The 18,886-nt window shown below is 45.9% G+C and overlaps 1 protein-coding gene across 1 annotated transcript in view; it reads left to right on the top strand.

Annotated features, from left to right (window-relative positions):
* FNDC3A (fibronectin type III domain containing 3A) overlaps positions 1 to 18,886 on the top strand; it is a 190,622-nt gene that overhangs the window by 112,725 nt on the left and 59,011 nt on the right. Inside the window, exons 6-8 of the mRNA XM_026649376.2 lie at positions 1,717 to 1,954; positions 5,542 to 5,814; positions 9,963 to 10,021. Coding sequence (XP_026505161.1) covers positions 1,717 to 1,954; positions 5,542 to 5,814; positions 9,963 to 10,021 — 570 coding nt within the window. The remainder of the gene's footprint in view (positions 1 to 1,716; positions 1,955 to 5,541; positions 5,815 to 9,962; positions 10,022 to 18,886) is intronic.

The following is an 18,886-nucleotide window of genomic DNA, read 5'->3' as shown; positions in this document are numbered from 1 at the left end:
CACAGGAGTCTGTGAACTAGGCATAATCGTACACACCATGTGTGCCTCAATAACTAAGCGCAGCAGGGAAGAGTAAGGATGAAGTGATATCTTTAATTCTTTTTTTCAGTTTGTCAGACTCCAAATGTTGCTGTAATATGTAGTATAATTTTTATATGTAAGGCCTGGTCTACACTGGGGGTGCGGGGGATCGATCTAAGTTAATCAACTTCAGCTACGTGAATAACGTAGCTAAAGTCGACGTACTTAGATCTACTCACCGCGGTGTCTTCACTGCGGTGAGTCGACAGCTGACAGTCCCCCGTTGACTCCGCCTGCGCCTCTCGCTCCGGTGGAGTACCGAAGTCGACGGGAGAGCGCTTGGCGGTCAATTTATCACGTCTAGACTAGACACGATAAATCAACCCCTGCTGGATCGATCATTGCCCGTTGATCCTGCGGGTAATGTAGACAAGCCCTTAGAAAGCATAACTTGTATGACTATCCTTGCTACAAACATAAGGGACTTAAAAAAATAATTAAAATTACATCTTTATGTTTGGGGAATTAAACTGGCCAACTCTAATTATAGTTGCCTATACTGTTGTTGTTATATTCGAATTGCAAGGATAGGACTTCTTCAGTTTTGGTAGCTTTGAGGAATGTTGTTTTCTTTTACAGCAAGGGACAGTTTCAAAGTACCAAATCCTTTGGAAAGTCACATGGTATTTATTTTAAAGCTAAGTTATGGCTAAAAAATTAATCTTAAATTCAAGATAAGTATTTCTGTAATTGATCAATCCAACCTTAAATAGATTTTAACTTCTTCTTTATCTTAATTGTTGTGTATTCCTGTTCCCACACCTACATCGCAGTAGGTGGTCCTCTCACCAAACATCATTGCAACTAACAATATATTCCAAGTGGTCTGACCCTTATTTTAGGAAGCTATTTAGGATATTACAGTGGGCACATAGGTTTTCCTTTTTTTCTGAATGGCTATTTCCTCCCCCCCCCCCATTTTACATCTCTCGCACCCTGTTACATATCAACTACAAATTCATCAGCATGCAAACCTGCCAGGTGAGAGGCTTGGCAACTTCCTCTGAGATATTCTATAACACTTGTTATTGGGATCTTGAAGTCAGTGTAATTTTTTTTTCTTTTTGGCACTCTGGAGGCTGAGGTTACTGCCCCCACAATACTTCCAGCTATGGTTACTCCAAGCCACATCCCCTTTTAGGTAGTAGGTTGTACTACCAACGGAATCATATTTAGTTTTCCACTTTTTCTTAAAATGGATTAACTACACTGGTGAACCTCAAAATGGCCTGTATAAGAACTGTTTATAAAATTTTGTTACGCGCAGCTTTCATTTTAAGGGGGGTGGGGAGTATTTTCTCCCATTATTTTCCCATCCAGAAATCAGTTGCAGTTTTACACTTTCCTACAAGAAACCCTCTGAAACATACTACTAAGTATCCCTCATTTTCCTCTCCCACATTCTTTTTTTTGGTCTTATCATCTCCGTTTTGTTCTACTTATACCACTGAAGATTCTTTTGCTCTTATAGTCAAAACGAAAAATTCTCTTTTAAAAAGATTTATTGATTTGTTATCTTTCAGACTGCATAGTTCCAGACTCCATTTCCTCTTCGTGGCATATATTTGTAATAGCTGTTTGCTATCTAAGAAGCAGTCCTTTACCTGATCAATGTTTTGTTCTCTTGGCTTACAGGTTATTGAAGACAATGGTGTTCGAAGGGTTGTGGTGGTTCCCCAGGCTCCAGAATTTCACCCTGGCAGTCATGCAGTAATACATCGGCCTCCGCATCATCCGTTGCCTGGTTTCATTCCTCTTCAAGCCATGATGCCCCCTCCACCACGACATATATACTCAACAGTGACTGGAGCAGGTGATATGGCTTCGCAGTATATACCACAGTATCACACTTCACAGGTATATGGAGATCTGGGTAAGTAAATTATCGAAGAGTTACATATCCTATCAAAGCAATGTGTTCGTGTTCTTCTGGCGTCTCCAGTCCATTCAGTATTCTTCTGTTGTGTAACTGTTAGCTTTAAAGCAGTACTATAGCCTAAAGTAGAGCTATTAGCTAGACATCCTGCAGTACAAATAAAGACAGTATCAGGGAACCATATAAGTTTTTATTAAAGTACATTAAGTATTTTATTTCAGAAAATTGTCTGATATCCCAATCTAAGCAGAATTAGGCCTGGTGAATTATAGAAGGGAGCCTCACACACTGGAAAAGGCAAGGCGTTGTATGATGTGATTTTAGTGATTCAGTAAGTGTCACTCTTTCCTCTGACTCAGTATTTAAATCCATTGCCTCAGCATTATAGGTAGGCCCTTTGTTCTCTATGGGACACTGGATCCAAATTCTGTGAATTTCTACCACATAAGCAGTGTCGAAATCTGTGACATGTTGAAATTTCCATGGTTACTTCAAGTAAATTCAAAACCAGAGTATCTGTATTGAATTAAATATGTGAAAAATAAAACAGTACATTATTCCCTGTTTATTTTTATACTAAATTCAATATATACCTGAGTTTTTGAACGTTTTTAAATTTTGCACTGTTCCAATATTTATGGTTCTTAGCAAAGTTGCACATTTTTGTATTAACAGCAGCAAACTGCATTCCAGAAGATGTCAGGAGTGGTATCTGCAGGTTTTGACTGCTGAGTGTGGGGTTGTTGGAGTTTTGCTTCCTGGGATCCAGTGTGGAATGTGGCTTGGGTTTTTGGCAGCCAGGAGCTAGCAGAGGCTTAGGCACTGAGAAGATGGGGGTGGGAAATGGGAAAGGAAGAGTTTTCATCTTCTCTTTCCTTCCCCTTCTGTGCAGAAACAAAAGTGACTTGGAATTTGGGGGAGAGCTTGAACTCCTAGGTTACCACCCCAGTAATCTGATCACCCAATTGGCCGCTTCTCAAATATCCACCAATGCATCGACAACCATAAATAAGCACATTAGCAGGATTTTTCTACTAAAATGATTGGTAATAAACTGGTTAATAAAGTTGAGATTCAAAATGTAATCAGTACACTTCAAAGCCAACTCTCAGTTGCAATGAATGAGTTTGCACTCTTTGGGTCTGCTCTTTCAGGCTATTTTCATGCTCTGGAGGATAGTATTTCATTGCCCAATAATGGCTCAAAATTTATTTTTGTAAATAAAATATTAGGCCTTGACTACACTAAAAACTTATACTGATTAAACTAAATCAGTTTCTAAAGCACTTTAGTTAAATTAGTACAACTCTCCCTCCCATCCCCACCCCTCGAGGACACAATCTTATTTTGGTTTAAAAGTGTCTTATGTTGGATTTAGCTTCAGTTGATTCCCTACCAGCTTCTACACTCCAATATAAGACTCTTTTTCAAATAAAACAAGAGTGTCTACACAAGCGGTTTGTACCCATTTAACTAAGTCTATTTAGAAACCAATTTAAACAACTAAAACTTTCTCATATATTTAAGGCCTTTAATTCTGCTGCACAGTTCTATAGTAAGGAATTGATTCTGCAGCCAATTCCATGACTGCAGAATTGTAGAACATATGTAGCTCTGATCATAATTGGTTTACTTATTATATGTAGATTATTTCACACAGTAGGAAGATATAGTTCATGGCAGTCATTTATATATTTTTAACTAAGCTAGCATTCCACCCACAGATTGTTCTGAATAAAGTGGTAAATATTGAAAGAAAATATCTCTCAATTTTAAAATTTTCAGACTAGAACAGGAACTAGCTCTTCTTTTTTCTTCATATTGGAGAATTTAATTAATATTTATATTTGTAAGTGCACTTCACAGTTATTTTTTCAGATTATGTGCAACGATATGGTACATCTACACAAGCTAAGATGCTGGTGTGTTACTTCTGCCCATTTAAAACGTTAGTGATAAATCAAAATATCCAGAAGGTTTATTCCCTCATAGTTAGATTGTTTATGTATATTGTAATGAGCATTATTATAAGTATTGTGTGTGTATACATATATATGTCATGTATATCATGCAAAGAATACATTTTAAAAAGCTTTTTCATTTTAAGTAATCTGTCTTAATAAAATGTCTTTGCTACCAAAAGTTGATAAGTCAACCATCTCGTCCATCTGATACCTGTCTTCCCATTTCTAAACTTTTCATCTAAATGCAACCAGTGCATAAATTGAGAAAGTAAAGTGACAGATTGTTCACCCGGAGAGGAATCTCCTTTTCCCATAAGTATAACAAACACCAGCTGTTTCCTTTACTAATGACAGATAGGATTACACTGAGAAAACAGAGCTGGTGCTGTGGTGTGTACCTTTTAAAAGGCTGCACTGTGTAATTAAAGCACTTCTGTATGTGATGTTAAAAAAGAATGAAAATGTTAGCGCTGGGAAAGGAAGTAGAATCTTTAGTACAAAATTTGACAAGAATGAACAGTTCTTTCTTGTTATTAGTCATTATTTGTCCAAAACCATGTTCTGTTTGGGTGGTTGGGCTTTTTTGGTGAAGTCACAGCTGTATACCAGTTCACCGCTGTTCACTGTTTTGACCGCCTCATCAAACAGATTAGGAGAATAGCTTTGCCCGTGATATTATAAATATATAGAAATCTACTGTTAATTTTTAAACAGAGATTAATAGTGTGCTGAGCATGCCTGGCTATACTAGCTTCATTCCATTAGTATCCTTCAGCTGCTGGGAGTTTTTTCTACTGGTCTCTGTTGGTTTCTGCTGAAAGACCATTAGAATAGTAATTCATTATTCTGTTCCAAAACTTAGTTGCCAGTTGCAGCCAGTAGGAGATAGATGAACATTTTTGACTGGAACCTCCATTAGGGTACAATGTCCATGCCCTGCTGTGGCTTATTGCTATAGTAAAATGCTCTCTAGTCCCAATTCAGCAAAGCCAGTTCTTCAGTTTGCTTTGCTGAATGAGTGTGCTCTGCTTAATAGGGGCTTAAGTGCTGATTCATTTTGTTTGCTCAATATGTGGTGTTTCAGCTGCCCTGAAATGAGATCTTCAAACACTGAGGTAAGTGAATTTATAAGAGTTATATGGTTTCACTGTGGTTTTTCCATTTTCTGTTTTAATACTTCTTTACAGCACTCTATTAATAAATCAGAATAGGTATTACTATGTCTGTTGCACCAACAGGACCTTATTGAGACTACTTGGCCTCTAATTCATTGGTGGAGGGAGACAGATGTCATATTGGCAAGCACTAATTTTTCCACATAGGTGCAGGATTTAATAGTATCAAACAGGGCAAAGCAGAATTTAGAATATTTAAGATCTCTTGTATTAACTAAAACAGGAAGAAGGGTTACATTTTTATCCTTAAAAAAAAAAATTATATGCAACAGTTAACGTTTGATTGAAATGCTAAGTAGGTAAACTTTTATGCTAATTAGGTTCACAATGAGAAAAGAGCAGATGTAATTTCAAGATATATATGGAGTCTCTTCAAATGAAATTGTAAATATATTTTATACATTATGATATTTTCTGAGCATTTCATGTTTTTGCTTTAATTTAGATGCTCTCTCTACCCATGGAAGGTCCAATTTTAGAGACGAAAGGTCTAGTAAAACATACGAACGTTTACAGAAAAAATTAAAAGATCGGCATGGAACACAGAAAGATAAATTGAACAGTCCGCCACCATCACCTCAGAAATGTCCTTCTCCCACAAATGAACATAATGGACTTGTGAAAGGACAGGACGCAAGTAGTGTCAGCACAGGATCTACAAAGAGCAAGTCTTCGGGGAAAGGAAAAAGTAATTCTCAAGTGGACACAGAAGTAGAAGGTAAGTGTTAGCAAAAAATTAACATAAATGCTACCTCTTGTTCTGTGTATTACCTGTAGAGGTGGAGCTCCCACACTGTGACCAGGTTGGAGCTGGACAGCAGCCCGTTGATTTCACATAATCTAATAAAATGGAGATTACAACCACCGTTGTTATTAAAGTGAGGGACAGCCCTAAGAGATTGCAGCTGCTAGCTGCATCTTGATTGATCTGAGCAAGTTTTTGTAGGTCACATCATATAATTCCATTTAGATAAAGGTCTGTACTTCGTCCACCATTGTGGTTTCTCTCTTTGATGTTCTTGATACTACATGTTGATGTGCCTAAAGAGTGCAAACAGTCTGCTTGGCACTGTAAAGGACGTGGAGGGAAACAGTCCCTGCCAGAGATGACCCGTAACTCTTGATGGTTGGGGGGCACAATTAAAGGCTGTGGGGGGGCATGTGACTGCCCCACTCATTTACCTCTTGCCCCTTTTCCACTCCCCCTGCACCTCCTACACCCGCTCCAATCCGGCACCATCTTGCTCCCACCCTCCCCACAGCTCCTTCCCCACTTACTTCTCCCATCACCTCCTCACTGGAGGCATGGCTCAGGCCAGAGTGGGCACTAGAAACCTACTGCCAAGCAGGTAACTGTGGCTGTGGGCAAGTAAGGGATGGGACTCAGAGGGCTTCCCCGCACCACCTCTGGTGGAGCTGCACTGCCAGCCCCATCTCTCTTCTCTGCTCTGGGCATGTCCTAGCGGGGTTCAGTGGGAGCACTAGTTGCTGGTGCCTTTCCCAGGCATATCCCCCTCAGCTGCGCTCAGCCCAAAGGTTGCATCCCTGCTGCTTTACATTTCCTCCACAACCACTAACCATTCATCAAACTCCTCCTAGAACACTCCCACACCAGCATCAAATGCCTTGACATCACAATCAGCTTCAACAATGGAACCCTACAAACATGTATATAAAAAATCCCTGCAGATCACCACACTTACCTCTACAGATCCAGCAACCACCCCAGACATACCAAAAAATCTATTACCTGCAGCCAGGCACAGTATTTGCTCTGAAGAGAAAGCCCAGGATACACATCTAAACACTTAAAACTGCCATCACTAAACATGGACAATCCACTGGAGAAATAGATCACATCAAGGAATGGGCCAATCAGATACGCTAAAAGAACCTTCTTCAATATAGGGGGAAAACAACCATTGATCACACAGCCCTACTTGTCACCTACCACCCCACACTAGACCTCTAAGGGGTATCAAACAGATACAACCCATACTTGATGGGGACCACATCCTGAATGAAATCTTTCCCAAGCCCCCTCTTCTGGCCTTCAAACAACCCCCCCGCCTCCAACCTCATCATCAGACGCAAGCTCCCCATAGACCAGGACACACCAGCTCAAAGCAGCACCATACCCTGCCCGAACAGATACAAAACCTGCAGACATATCACCACTGCTACAATGATCAATACCAACACAGCACACCTTTCAAGATCCGCGGGTTCTATGCATGCCTGTCACAACATGTTAGAGAGACAAGGTGGGTGAGGTAATATCTTTTATTAGACTAACTTCTGTGGGTGAGAGAGACAAGCTTTTCAGAAGTTGGTCCAATAAAACATATTACTTCATCCACCTTGTCTCTCTAATGTCCTGGGACGGACACAGCTACAACAACACTGCATTTCACAACATGTGATATACCTCATCCAATGTATCAAATGCCTAACAACAACTTTGTGGGTGAAACCAGACAATCACTGCTCTTTCAAATGAACTCACACAGAAAAATGATAAAAGGCAAAAACACCCTGTCACCTATAAGCAAACACTTTTGACAAAGTTTTCACTGCACATCTGATCACTCAGTCCTCTTCCTCAAAGAAAACTGGCACAACAACTTCAAAAGACAAGCCTGGGAACTTAAATTCATACCTCTGCTGGATGCTAAAAACCATGGATTTAACAGAGACGCTGGTTTTATGGCTCATTACAACGTTGCACTCATATCTAGTTAGGATGTCCTCAATATTTGCTAGTGCAGCACTGAGCCAGTGAAGAAAGAAAGCGGTCATGCTGCTGCACAGGAGAGGGCATCTCCTCATCATCACTTGTCAGGGGCCAGACCAGTTGCTAACCTGCTCCCTGACTAACTTTGCTGCTAGGCAGCCAATTAGCCCAGCTGCACTGCCTTGGAACTGACAGAGTAGGCACAGCACCTGATTGGCTGGTGGTTTAGCAGCCATCTTTTAAGCTTAGCACCCACAGCAGATCAGCAGCTGCTCAACACATACCACGCTGACAGCTGCGCTTGCCCTGCTCCTGTTTCCAGTCCCTGCTCCTGCCTGGTTCCCATCCTGCTCCAGCCTTGTTTTCAAACCTGCTCCTGATCTACCTATTGTCCGCTCTCAAGCCAGCCCTTGTTCTGCTCCAGCCTTGGGCTTCAATCCTCAGCTCAGCCTCTGGCTTACGATTCTGGTTTGCCCTCTGGCTCTGGCATTCTGCTTCTGTCCCTCTAGTACTTACCCTCGGCTAGTTCCTGAACTCTGTCCCTGCCCGCAACCCAGCTCTAACCAGTAGGCTGAACTGTTGTCTCAACCTCTAGGGCTGACCATCCACAGCTTGGCTGGCTACATCACTTCTGTGTTCTCCCTACTGGAAGGGACAGGGTTGTTGCTGGGGCTGATCTGTGGCTATATGACTGTTGCTTGATTGCCTATTTTCACTGTGTGTGAATAGTATTGCCCTTTATGTACACTATGTTGCAGCTTTTTAGTAAACTTAAAAACAAAATAGCGTATTAGTAAGGATAGACTTCTTAGCTGTCAATAGTCTACGTGGAATACTAAGAAAAATGCAGTTCTCACCCTTTTACTGAGAGATGTCGAGCAGTTTTATTTGGAAGGTTACAAAATAAATCAGTGAAGCATTTTACAGTGCAGTTATAAACCTTAAATATGTGCTGTATATTTAAAGTAGCCAAACTTTTTAGAGTAAGAAAACAGAGACTGTTCAAATTTTGGCTTGATTTTACCTTTGTTGTTTTAATTTGCACATTATCTCATTTCATCATACACACTTTTAATAGACATCATACCTCTGTTGTACATGTATATATAATAGATGTTTCTCTTTGAGGCAGCATCCAAAATTTTATTGTCTAACAATTGAGAATCTTAACAGTAAAGGTATTTCTGTGTAATCACTTATAAACTGTAATTGCTGTTTTTCTCCTAACAGCATTGCAGCTCTGTGTACCAAAATTTTTTCTTTCTGCTTTCATCTTTGCTTCTTTCCTTCTCTTTTCGGTTTTAATGTTCACAGTTGCACTTGTTTATCATTGATTCAAATGCAATTATTATGAAGTTTGGTTTTACTCTGATATGACTAAAAATCATAAATAAATACACATACACAGCAGGCCTTCTTTGCAAATCTACTTTATTTCAGTGGATTTTATGTCAAATTTAAAGTTGATTTAAAAAGATGAAACACTTTATAATGTCACCTAGAATTGCAGTAACAAGGGCATAACAGGTCACAGATAATTTTTAATCAACTTTAACAAGAAAAATCTTATGAATATAAAATAGTGAATTGACTTGATCTCACTTTCTGGTGGGAGATTTAGCAAGTCGGGAGGGTTCACTTGAAATTTGCTCATTTTTAAAAAAACAAATGAAGGAAAAATACCCTACAACTCCCATCTAACCTCTAATCTACCTAAGCAAGGTTAGATCAGTTCACTCAGTAGTACATGTGAGAAATCGTATGAAGCATCTTAAATAAGTGTTTAGTTAGCGTAAATACTTTTTTTAATATATTACGAAAAAATAGGGTAGGTAACTGAGATATCTAAGATGTCTCCTAAGCCCTCCAAAGCAGTGGGTTATTTAAACTCAAATAAATATATTTTTAGGAGATGGTCATGCCTCTATAATCTATGAAATGTATACAGCCCCCTTGTTTAGGTACTCTTATTTCAGTTTTAGAGTGCCTTATATCAATGTAGCTTAAGTTGATAAGGAAGTTCCACTTGCACACATCTAAATGTGTGTGTATTGTCTAGATTTAAAAAGATGCTTTATTGTAAAAATGTTAAACAATTATTCATGGACTTTTGTTTGTTTTGTTTTTTTAAGAAAAGGATGAAGAAACAAAAGCACTTGAAGCACTTCTTTCGAATATTACCAAGCCAGTGGTAAGTAAATGCTACTTTCCACAAAATCAGAATTGAGCTATTCATGTTTTACCCTGTAGTGACACTTGGTTTTTTGTTGTCCAGGTCTGGACGACCTTTAGATAGCAACAATAACGAAAAATCACCAGACTGAGGGATCTTCAGTCACTGAAGTTCAAATTACTTAAAGTGGTCATTTCATAAATTTTAGAGAAACTGACTTAAGACTTACTAAGCTGAATTATTTTCTTGCTCGCCCTGATACAGTCCCAGTGTAATTAAGAAGAGAATTTCGCCCACTGTAAACTTGTCAAGGTTAAAATCATTCAGACACACACAGAATCCCGTTATTTTGTTGTTTCTGTTCTGTGTATGTGGCATTAATGCAGCTGGCACAATAACTATACAGGTAAAACTCTCTCTTATAATAGGCAGTTTATGGTTAAAGGAAGCAGGGAAATGTTTGTTAACGTTCAAAATCAGTTTCAGAAGTAAAAATTTTCAGTAAATTTTCAAATAATTCCGTATATTACAAGCAGAAATTTGCTAATTCAGTACTTAGGCAGATGTATGTGGATCGCTGAGGGGAATAGTCTTTGTAGCTTGAAGTGCTATCAGTATGCTGGTTGAGCTGCAGCTTTACTACATCTTCTTTTAATTGAAGTTGAATGGCATGATGTCCATTTTCCCAATTCCTGGGTGAAAATAGGGCCTTAGACGTGGAAAATCGACTAATTTACTATGCAGTGAAAAAAGTGAGACTCACCCTGAATAAAGTACTGTCAAATGCACAAAGTAAACAAATGGGGAAAATATTTTTTTTTAGTCTGTAACTGCATGTTCACCTCCAGACCTGTATTTGCTGAGTTCCATAAGGATCAGTTCTCTCTCAGTTCCTATTCAACATCAAAGTGAAGCCATTAGCAGAACTACTGAGACCTAACGAGCTCATATGCCAACACTATGCAGATGAGAGCTCTTTGTATCCTTCAAAACATATGGCAAAACCATTTCCATCATCCTAGCCCAATGCTCGACAAGGATCAGCTCATACATGAAGAAAAGCTGGGTTAAGTTAAACCTGCTCGACACAGAGATGCTTCTGGTTGGCAGAGTGTAATGGTCCTCACTCAAGGATTGGTCATAAAGCATGGCCTAGTGGTCAGGGACACAATCCATGAACAGTAGGGGAGTTGTTGTTAGGGGAGCCAAGGCCCTCCCACTCCACCAGGCTCCGACCTAGAGTCCTTTGGGGCTACCAGTGGTCTGGCAACTGAGGCTGCTTAAGGCTGCCCTCCCTGGGCCACTTCCTATCTCCCCCTCCTGAGGCCAGCTCAGTCCAAGGCTTTCCCCTGCTGGGATAGTCCAAACTAGGGGTGTAAATAATGTGTAAAAACAGTAACCGTGTAACCGATTAAAATTCTATCGGTTACATGGTTAAACATTTACCCAGGGAACGAGGGTTGCGGGGGGGGTGCTGCAGCACCCCCATGTTTTACGAGGGGCTCTGCTGCTGCCCCGCGTCCAGGGATCCCCTCTGCTGCCCCCATGCCCGGGGCTCTGCTGCTGCCCATGCCCAGCATCCCGTGTGCCCAGCATCCAGAGTCCTGGCCCCATACCCAGGGTCCCAGCTGCCGGCCCCGCACCCGGGGGATCCGTGCTGCCGCTGCGTCCATGGCTCTGCTGCTGCCCATGCCCGGCATCCTGGCTGCTTCCCCATGCCTGGGGTCCTGGCTGCTGCCGCCCAGCGCACCCAGGGTCCCGTCTGCCAGTGCTTTACTTAGGAGGTGGGGTCGGAGTTCATGGAATCGCAGACTGAAGCACTGCTCTGCCAAACGCTGGATCGTCCCTGGCGTGTTGGGTGATAGAGTAATGGGAAGTGAAGGTGTGAACCAAGGACCACGTTGCTGCACTGCATATCTCCTGGATCAGGACCTGGGCCAGAAAGGCTGCCGAGGACGCTTGAACTCTGGTGGAGTGCGCCGTCAGAGCGGGGGCAGGGACCTTTGCCAGGTCATAACATGCCCGGATACAGGATGTGATCCACGATGATATCCTTTGTGTGGACACCAGGAGGCCCTTCATCCTGTCCACCACCGCAACAAACAGCTGGTTCGATTTGCGGAACAGCTTAGTTCGTTCAATATAAAAGGCCAGTGCACACCGCATGTCCAGGGAATGGAACCTCTGCTCCCAGGGATGATGGGCAGCAGCAGAGCCTCAGGTGTGGGGCCAGAGCCGGGACCCCAGGCACGGGGCACACATTCGGTGGCGAGGCTACACCCAACCCTGACATAGCACAAAGGCTGGGCCGGCCCCAGAAACACCCCAGCACCCTGTTCCTCCGCATCGGGCACACCGTGAGAGGGATAGCGTCTCGCACGCACGTACAGCCCTGTTCCCCCAAGCCGGTGATTTAAGTCTCCCCCAAACTGACGCACCCACTTGGGACTGCTGCCCAGGACGGCGAGCAAGGAGGGGCGGAGGTCCCCTCTTGCAGCTTACCTTCACCTCACTATCAGAATCACAAATTCTGTGGGGAAAAATATAATTCTTCTTCAAGTGATTGTTCACATCCATTCCAATCAGGTGTGTGCGCGCCGCGTGCACGGACGTCGGAAACTTCTTCCCTTAGCAGCTTCCGTCAGGACGGCAGGGGAGCCCCCCAGAGTGGCACCCTTATGGCGCTGTATATATTACCCTGCCAGCCCGACCCCCTTTCAGTTCCTTCTTACCATCCATGGCGGCATTGGAACGTTCTCTCTCCCTCGCTTGCGAGTGATCCCTTAGCCTTTCAGTCTGCTAGTTAGAGTTGTTCTTAGATAGTTATCAGTTAGTTAAATACCAGTGTATTCAGGTGTCTGGAAGCTAGTTCCAGCCTTGGGCTGCGGGGCATGCCGCAAGCCCGGGTTTCAAAGCTTGCGCCACATGCTGCAATTCTATGCCTAACAGCGACCCCCACGACTCCAGTCTCCGGTGTCTGGGAGAGTCTCATCAGGCAGAGCGCTGCAAAATCTGCAAGGCCTTCAAGATATGCACTAAGAAAGAAAGAGACTTTCACCTTAAGCAGTTGCTCATGGAGGCCGCGTTACAACCACCGGCCCCTGACCAACCGGCACTGGCCTCAGCCTCCTCAGTGCGAAGTGCCCCGGAATCTGTGTGAGACCCGGCACCGCCCAGGCACCGAGACGGGACGACCAACCTCAGCACCGGTCGACCTCTCCTGCACCGACTAAGCATCACAAGAAAGGGGAAAGAGGGCGCTCTCCCCAAAGAGCTACTAGCCGCTCCAAAGAAGCTCCTGGCACGCAAAGACAGATTGCAGGCCTGAGCCAAGAACTGGCACCGTTGACTCCAGCGCCACAGGCCCCGTTGACTCCAGTACCCAGCAGATTCAGTTCCAACAAATGTCTAGAGGAGGTCCTCGAACATCCCTCCACGCCCAACACTTTCGAGGCAGCGAAAGACCCCATTGAGTTATAGGCGCCAAATCCCCTCCTGTGCAAGAAGAAGCCCAAGAGGGTGCCGTCTAGAGGAAAGTCGGGAGGAAGAAGCCCAAGAGGGTGCCGTCTAGAGGGAAGTCGGCAATGGTGCGCCGCTCATGGTCACCGTCTCGGCACCGCTCCCATTCAAGCTCAACGTCCTGTTATTCCCCGGCCCCCGCGACCCACCGCTAGGTTACGGCACTGGAAGCGAACCCACCAGCGGCGCCCGCAGCGACTGCATGTTAGTCCACTACGCCATTGGTCGCCCAGCACCGGAGTGTGGCACCGACAACCTCACTGGCATCGAGTGAGAGGCACCGGTCCCGGTCCCAAGACTCCCAGTACCGTTTGAGTCCCGGTCAGCCATACACCGCTCCCCAGCTCTGCGGCACCCTGTGGCCACTCAACGTTCGGCACCGCCCTGGTCCTCTCCGTCGACAACCTCCGACTCCGAGGCCGACTCCAGTCGCTCCAGCTATAGCAGACATCGAACCATGGCCAGCAGAGAATCCCACTCAGCATGGCAGCCACAATGGTCTCCTTCAGGTCAGTGGCCCTTCTGGACCCCATGGGCCTACCACCAGCAGCAGGGCATCACCTCCAGAGCCTCTAGGTCCGGGCAATCCATGCGACGCCATTCCAGGTCGCCACACAGGCATGCATCAAGGACAAGGGAGGCCACTCTCTCCAGGCTCCCCCGGACCCTCAAGAGCAACCGGCGCTTCCAGGCCCAATGCCTGAGGCGGTGCCAAGCACTGCAACACCTCAAGAGGGTGTCAGCCCCGCTGGGCCCTGAAGTGATCCAGGCATATGGGGACACACAGGAGGGTCTAGATGAGGGCAACCAGCAGGACCTCACTTCCTCCTCTTCCCCAGATGAGGTGGTGGCGGGCACATCAGTCTCAGGACCGCCACTGATCGACCACAGGACTCACCAGGAGCTACTCCACAGGATCGCCCTCAATATGGGACTCCAGGCAGAAGAAACAGTCGAGCAGGGGGATCCGATGGTGGACATCCTGATGCCCGAGGGTCTCTCCTGAGTCACGCTCCCTCATAAAGAGCATACAGATGAATTACAATGCTATATGGCAGACCCCGGCCTCCATCACGCCAACGGCCAGGGAGGTAGAAAGGAAATACTTTGTCCCTTCCAAGGGCTACGAGTTCTTGTTCTGCCATCCGACTCCCTGTTCCCTAGTCGTTTCAGCAGTCAATGAGAAGGAACAACAGGGCCAACAAGTCTCGGCCCCAAAGGCCAAGGAGTCCAAGCGTTTGGACCTCTTTGGTAGCCTCCAGCTACGCATAGCCAACCAGCAGGCAATCCTTATAGACATAACTTCAACTCTTGGACAGCCGTGTCCAAGTTTAAGGATCGCCTGCCCCAGGACTCTCACTCTGAGTTTGCGATGTTAATCGAGGGGAAAAAAAGGCGGTGGCTAAGACTTCGCTACAAGCCTCCCTCGATTCAGCTGACTCTGTGGCCAGAACCATTGCCTCGGGGGTAGTCATGCAACGTTCAGTGTGGCGCCAGGCATCAGGCCTCCCTCCAGAGGTCCAGAATACCCTCCAAGACCTTCCCTTTGAGGGCTCGGGCCTTTTCTCGGAGCAAACAGACTCCAGACTGCACGGCCTTAAGGATTCTAGGGCCATCCTGAAGTCGCCTGGGATGCATACACCGGCAACCCAGAGAAAGCCCTTCAGGCCTCAGCCTCCGCAGCATTGGCAGTATCAACCCTGCCCCAAACAGGAGCCGTATCGCAGGCGGGTCAGAAATAACAAGCGTAGACAGCAGAATAACGCACCTAACCAAGGCCAGAATAAACCCCAGCCTGGAAACAAGCAAGGGTTTTGAAGGTGCGCCCGAGGACAGTGTACCAACCCAGTTCCCGGATCCATCCCCACAGTTTTTAAACCGGCTATCCCACTTCTACCATGCGTGGTCCCATATAACATGGGACCGCTGGGTCCTACGTACAGTACAGATGGGATACTCCCTGCAGTTCTCCTCCTCCTTCCCTCCCTCCCACCCACCTTCCCCGTCCCTCTTCAGGGACCCCTCTCACGAGCAACTCCTTATGCAGGAGGTTCATTCTCTCCTCGAGATAGGTGCGGTGGAAGAGGTTCCACAGAAGCTAAGGGGAAAGGGGTTTTACTCCCATTACTTTCTAATCCCTAAGGCAAAGGGGGGATCTTCGACCCATTTTAGACCTTTGCAGACTCAACAAATTTATGGTCAAACTTCAGTTCCATATGGTCTCCCTAAGCACTATCATTCCATCGTTGGTCCAGGGGATTGGTACGCTGCCCTCGACATGAAAGACGCATACTTCCATATTGCCATTCATCCGGTGCACCGACGCTTCCTCTGGTTTGTCGTAAACCAATATCACTACCAGTTCACGGTTCTCCCGTTCGGCCTGTCCACAGCCCCCCAGGTGTTCACAAAATGCATGGCGATGGTGGCGGCCTTCCTGCAGAAAAGGCAAGTTCGAGTGTATCCGTACCTCGACTACTGGCTACTGACAGGTCATTCCAAGGAAGAGGTCCAGTCCCACGTGATGATGGTCATGGACACGTTTCACAGACTGGTGCTCCTCCTCAATGTACCCAAATTGTCACTCATACCTACCCAAAGGGTAGAGTTTATAGGGGTAGTCCTGGACTTGGTACGGGTGAAAGCGAGCCTTCCAGAGCCCAGGTTCCAAGCCATAGAGCAGATTGTCAAATCAATGCTTCAGTATCCCACCACGACAGTCAGGTGTTGCCTGCATCTAATAGGGCATATGGCAGCATGCACGTACATGGTCAAGCATGCCCGATTGAGACTCAGGCCCATACAAGCGTGGCTCGCACTGTCTTACCATCCATACCAAGATCCCCAGGACCTTGTGGTGACGTTCCTGGGACAGGTTCTAGAATCCCTGCGGTGGTGGCTGGACCGACCAGTGGTCTGTGCAGGGGTCCCCTTCACCAAGCCCAAACCTTCTCTGACGTTAGTAACAGACGCGTCAGATCTGGGCTGGGGCGCACACTTAGGGGATCTGAGGACACAAGGCTTGGGGTCGAGGGACAAGATACCTTTCCATATCAACCTGAAGGATCTCAGGGCGTTTCATCTGGCCTGCCAAACCTTTCACGCCACTTTGCAAGGTCACAACATGACAGTCCTGACAGACAACACCACTGCCATGTTCTATATAAACAAACAAGGCAGAGCCCACTCCTCACCTCTCTGCCGCGAGGCTCTTTTTCTCTGGGACTTCTGTATAGCCCGATCCATTCAGCTTGAAGCATCCTACCTTCCAGGGGTACGGAATGAGCTGGAGGATCGCCTCAGCAGGTCATACCACATGCACGAGTGGTCAATCAGATCGGACATCATACAGTCAGTCTTCCAAAGGTGGGGTTATCCCCAAGTATCCTCTTCGCACCAAGAGCAACAGACTGTGCCCTCAGTTCTGCTCATTCCAAAACCACAGTGCAGGCTCAATCGCCAATGCATTCCTAATACCATGGGGCAAGAGTCTGAAGTATGCCTTCCCTCCTATCCTGCTCGTCCACCGGGTCCTCCTCAAAATTTGCAGGGACAGGGCGACGGTAATCATGATCACCCCGTCTTGGCCCTGGCAGCACTGGTACACAACCCTCCTAGAGCTGTCCGTAGATGCCCCGATAGCCCTGCCCCTCCACCCCGGATCTGATCACGCAGGACCACGGGCACCACCTCCACCCGAACCTGCAATCTCTACATCTCATGGCTTGGAAACTCCATGGCTAAATCCCATGGAGCACCAGTGCTCTCAGTCGGTGAGACAAATTCTTCTGGGTAGTAGGAAACCTTCCCCTAGGGCTACCTACCTGGCGAAATGGAAAAGATTTTCCTGTTGGTGTGAACCCAAGCGCCTTCAACCGCTCCAGGCTCCTATCCCAGTTATTTTAGACTACCTCCTACACCTTAAGCAATAGGGTCTATCTTTCCTCCATCAAAGTACACCTGGCGGCCATTTCAACTTTCCATCCAGGAGTCTGGGCGCTCGGTGTTTTCAAATCCCATCGTGGGGCATTCCTCAAAGGGCTGGAGAGGGTGTTCCCGTATTCTGACCCACCAGTCCCAACCTGGAACCTGAACTTTGTCCTCTCCAAACTCATGAACCCACCATTTGAACCCCTGGCCACTTGTTCCCTCCTCTACCTTTATCGTAAGGTGGCGTTCCTGGTGGCCATTACATCGGCAAGGAGGGTGTCCGAGCTGAGAGCCCTCACCTCCGAAACATCTTACACGGTCTTTCATAAGGACAAGGTTCAGCTTAGACCATACCCCAAATTTCTCCCCAAGGTGGTCTCCCAATTCCACATGGATCAGAACATTTGCATAGCGGTGTTCTTTCCAAAACCTCACACGAGCCCGAGACACCACAGCCTACACACGCTAGATGTCCGGAGAGCCTTAGAGTTCTACATAGAGCGCACAAACCTTTCCACAAGTCGACCCAATGGTTCGTCGCCATAGCCGACAGAATGAAGGGCCTTCCTGTGTCTGCGCAACACATATCGTCCTGGATCACAGACTGCATTCACACGTGCTATGAGCTGGCCAAGGTCCCAGCCCCAGCGATTACGGCCCATTCAACCAGAGTGCAGGCATCTTCGACAGCCTTTCTGGCTCAGGTCCCTGTCCAAAAGATCTGTAAAGCAGCTACCTGATCTTCAGTGCACACATTTACAGCCCACTATGCTGTCAACCAACAGGTCAGAGATGATGCAGTGGTCGGCAGAGGTGTTCTTCAATCAATTGTTCCATGACTCCTACCCTCCTCCAATAGTAAGCTTGGAAGTCACCTAATTGGAATGGACATGAACAATCACTCGAAGAAGAAAAGACGGTTACTTACCTCTCATAACTGTTGTTCTTCGAGATGTGTTGTTCACATCCATTACAATACCCACCCCCCTTCCCCTCTGTCGGAGTCAACAGCAAGAAGGAACTGAAGGGGGGTCGGGGTAATATATACACTGCCATAAGGGTGCCACTCTAGGGGGGCTCCCCTGCCATCCCGACGGGAGCTGCTAAGGGGAAAAGTTTCCGATGTCCATGCACGCGGCGCTCACACCCCTAATTGTCATGGACCTGAACAACACATCTCGAAGAACAACAGTTACGAGAGGTAAGTAACCGTCTTTTCTGCGGGGAACGTTCTGCACAAATTTTGTATTGCGCAGTGGTGCAGAATTCCTCCAGGAGTACATAGTACAAAATACAGTAGCATGCCTCTTGCACAACAAGGATTACCATGAGCTCATCAGAGATGTCTTTTACTTGCTACTTTGGTTCCCCCTAGAATGTCACATCAAATTCAAACTCTTGGTCTCTATTTGGGAAGCTTTTAATGGTCTGGGA

This window comes from Terrapene carolina, unplaced genomic scaffold (assembly GCF_002925995.2).
Source record: "Terrapene carolina triunguis isolate 2854851 unplaced genomic scaffold, T_m_triunguis-2.0 Scaffold16, whole genome shotgun sequence".
NCBI classification, from domain to species: Eukaryota; Metazoa; Chordata; order Testudines; family Emydidae; genus Terrapene; species Terrapene triunguis.
This window is presented reverse-complemented; position numbering and strand designations above follow the sequence as displayed.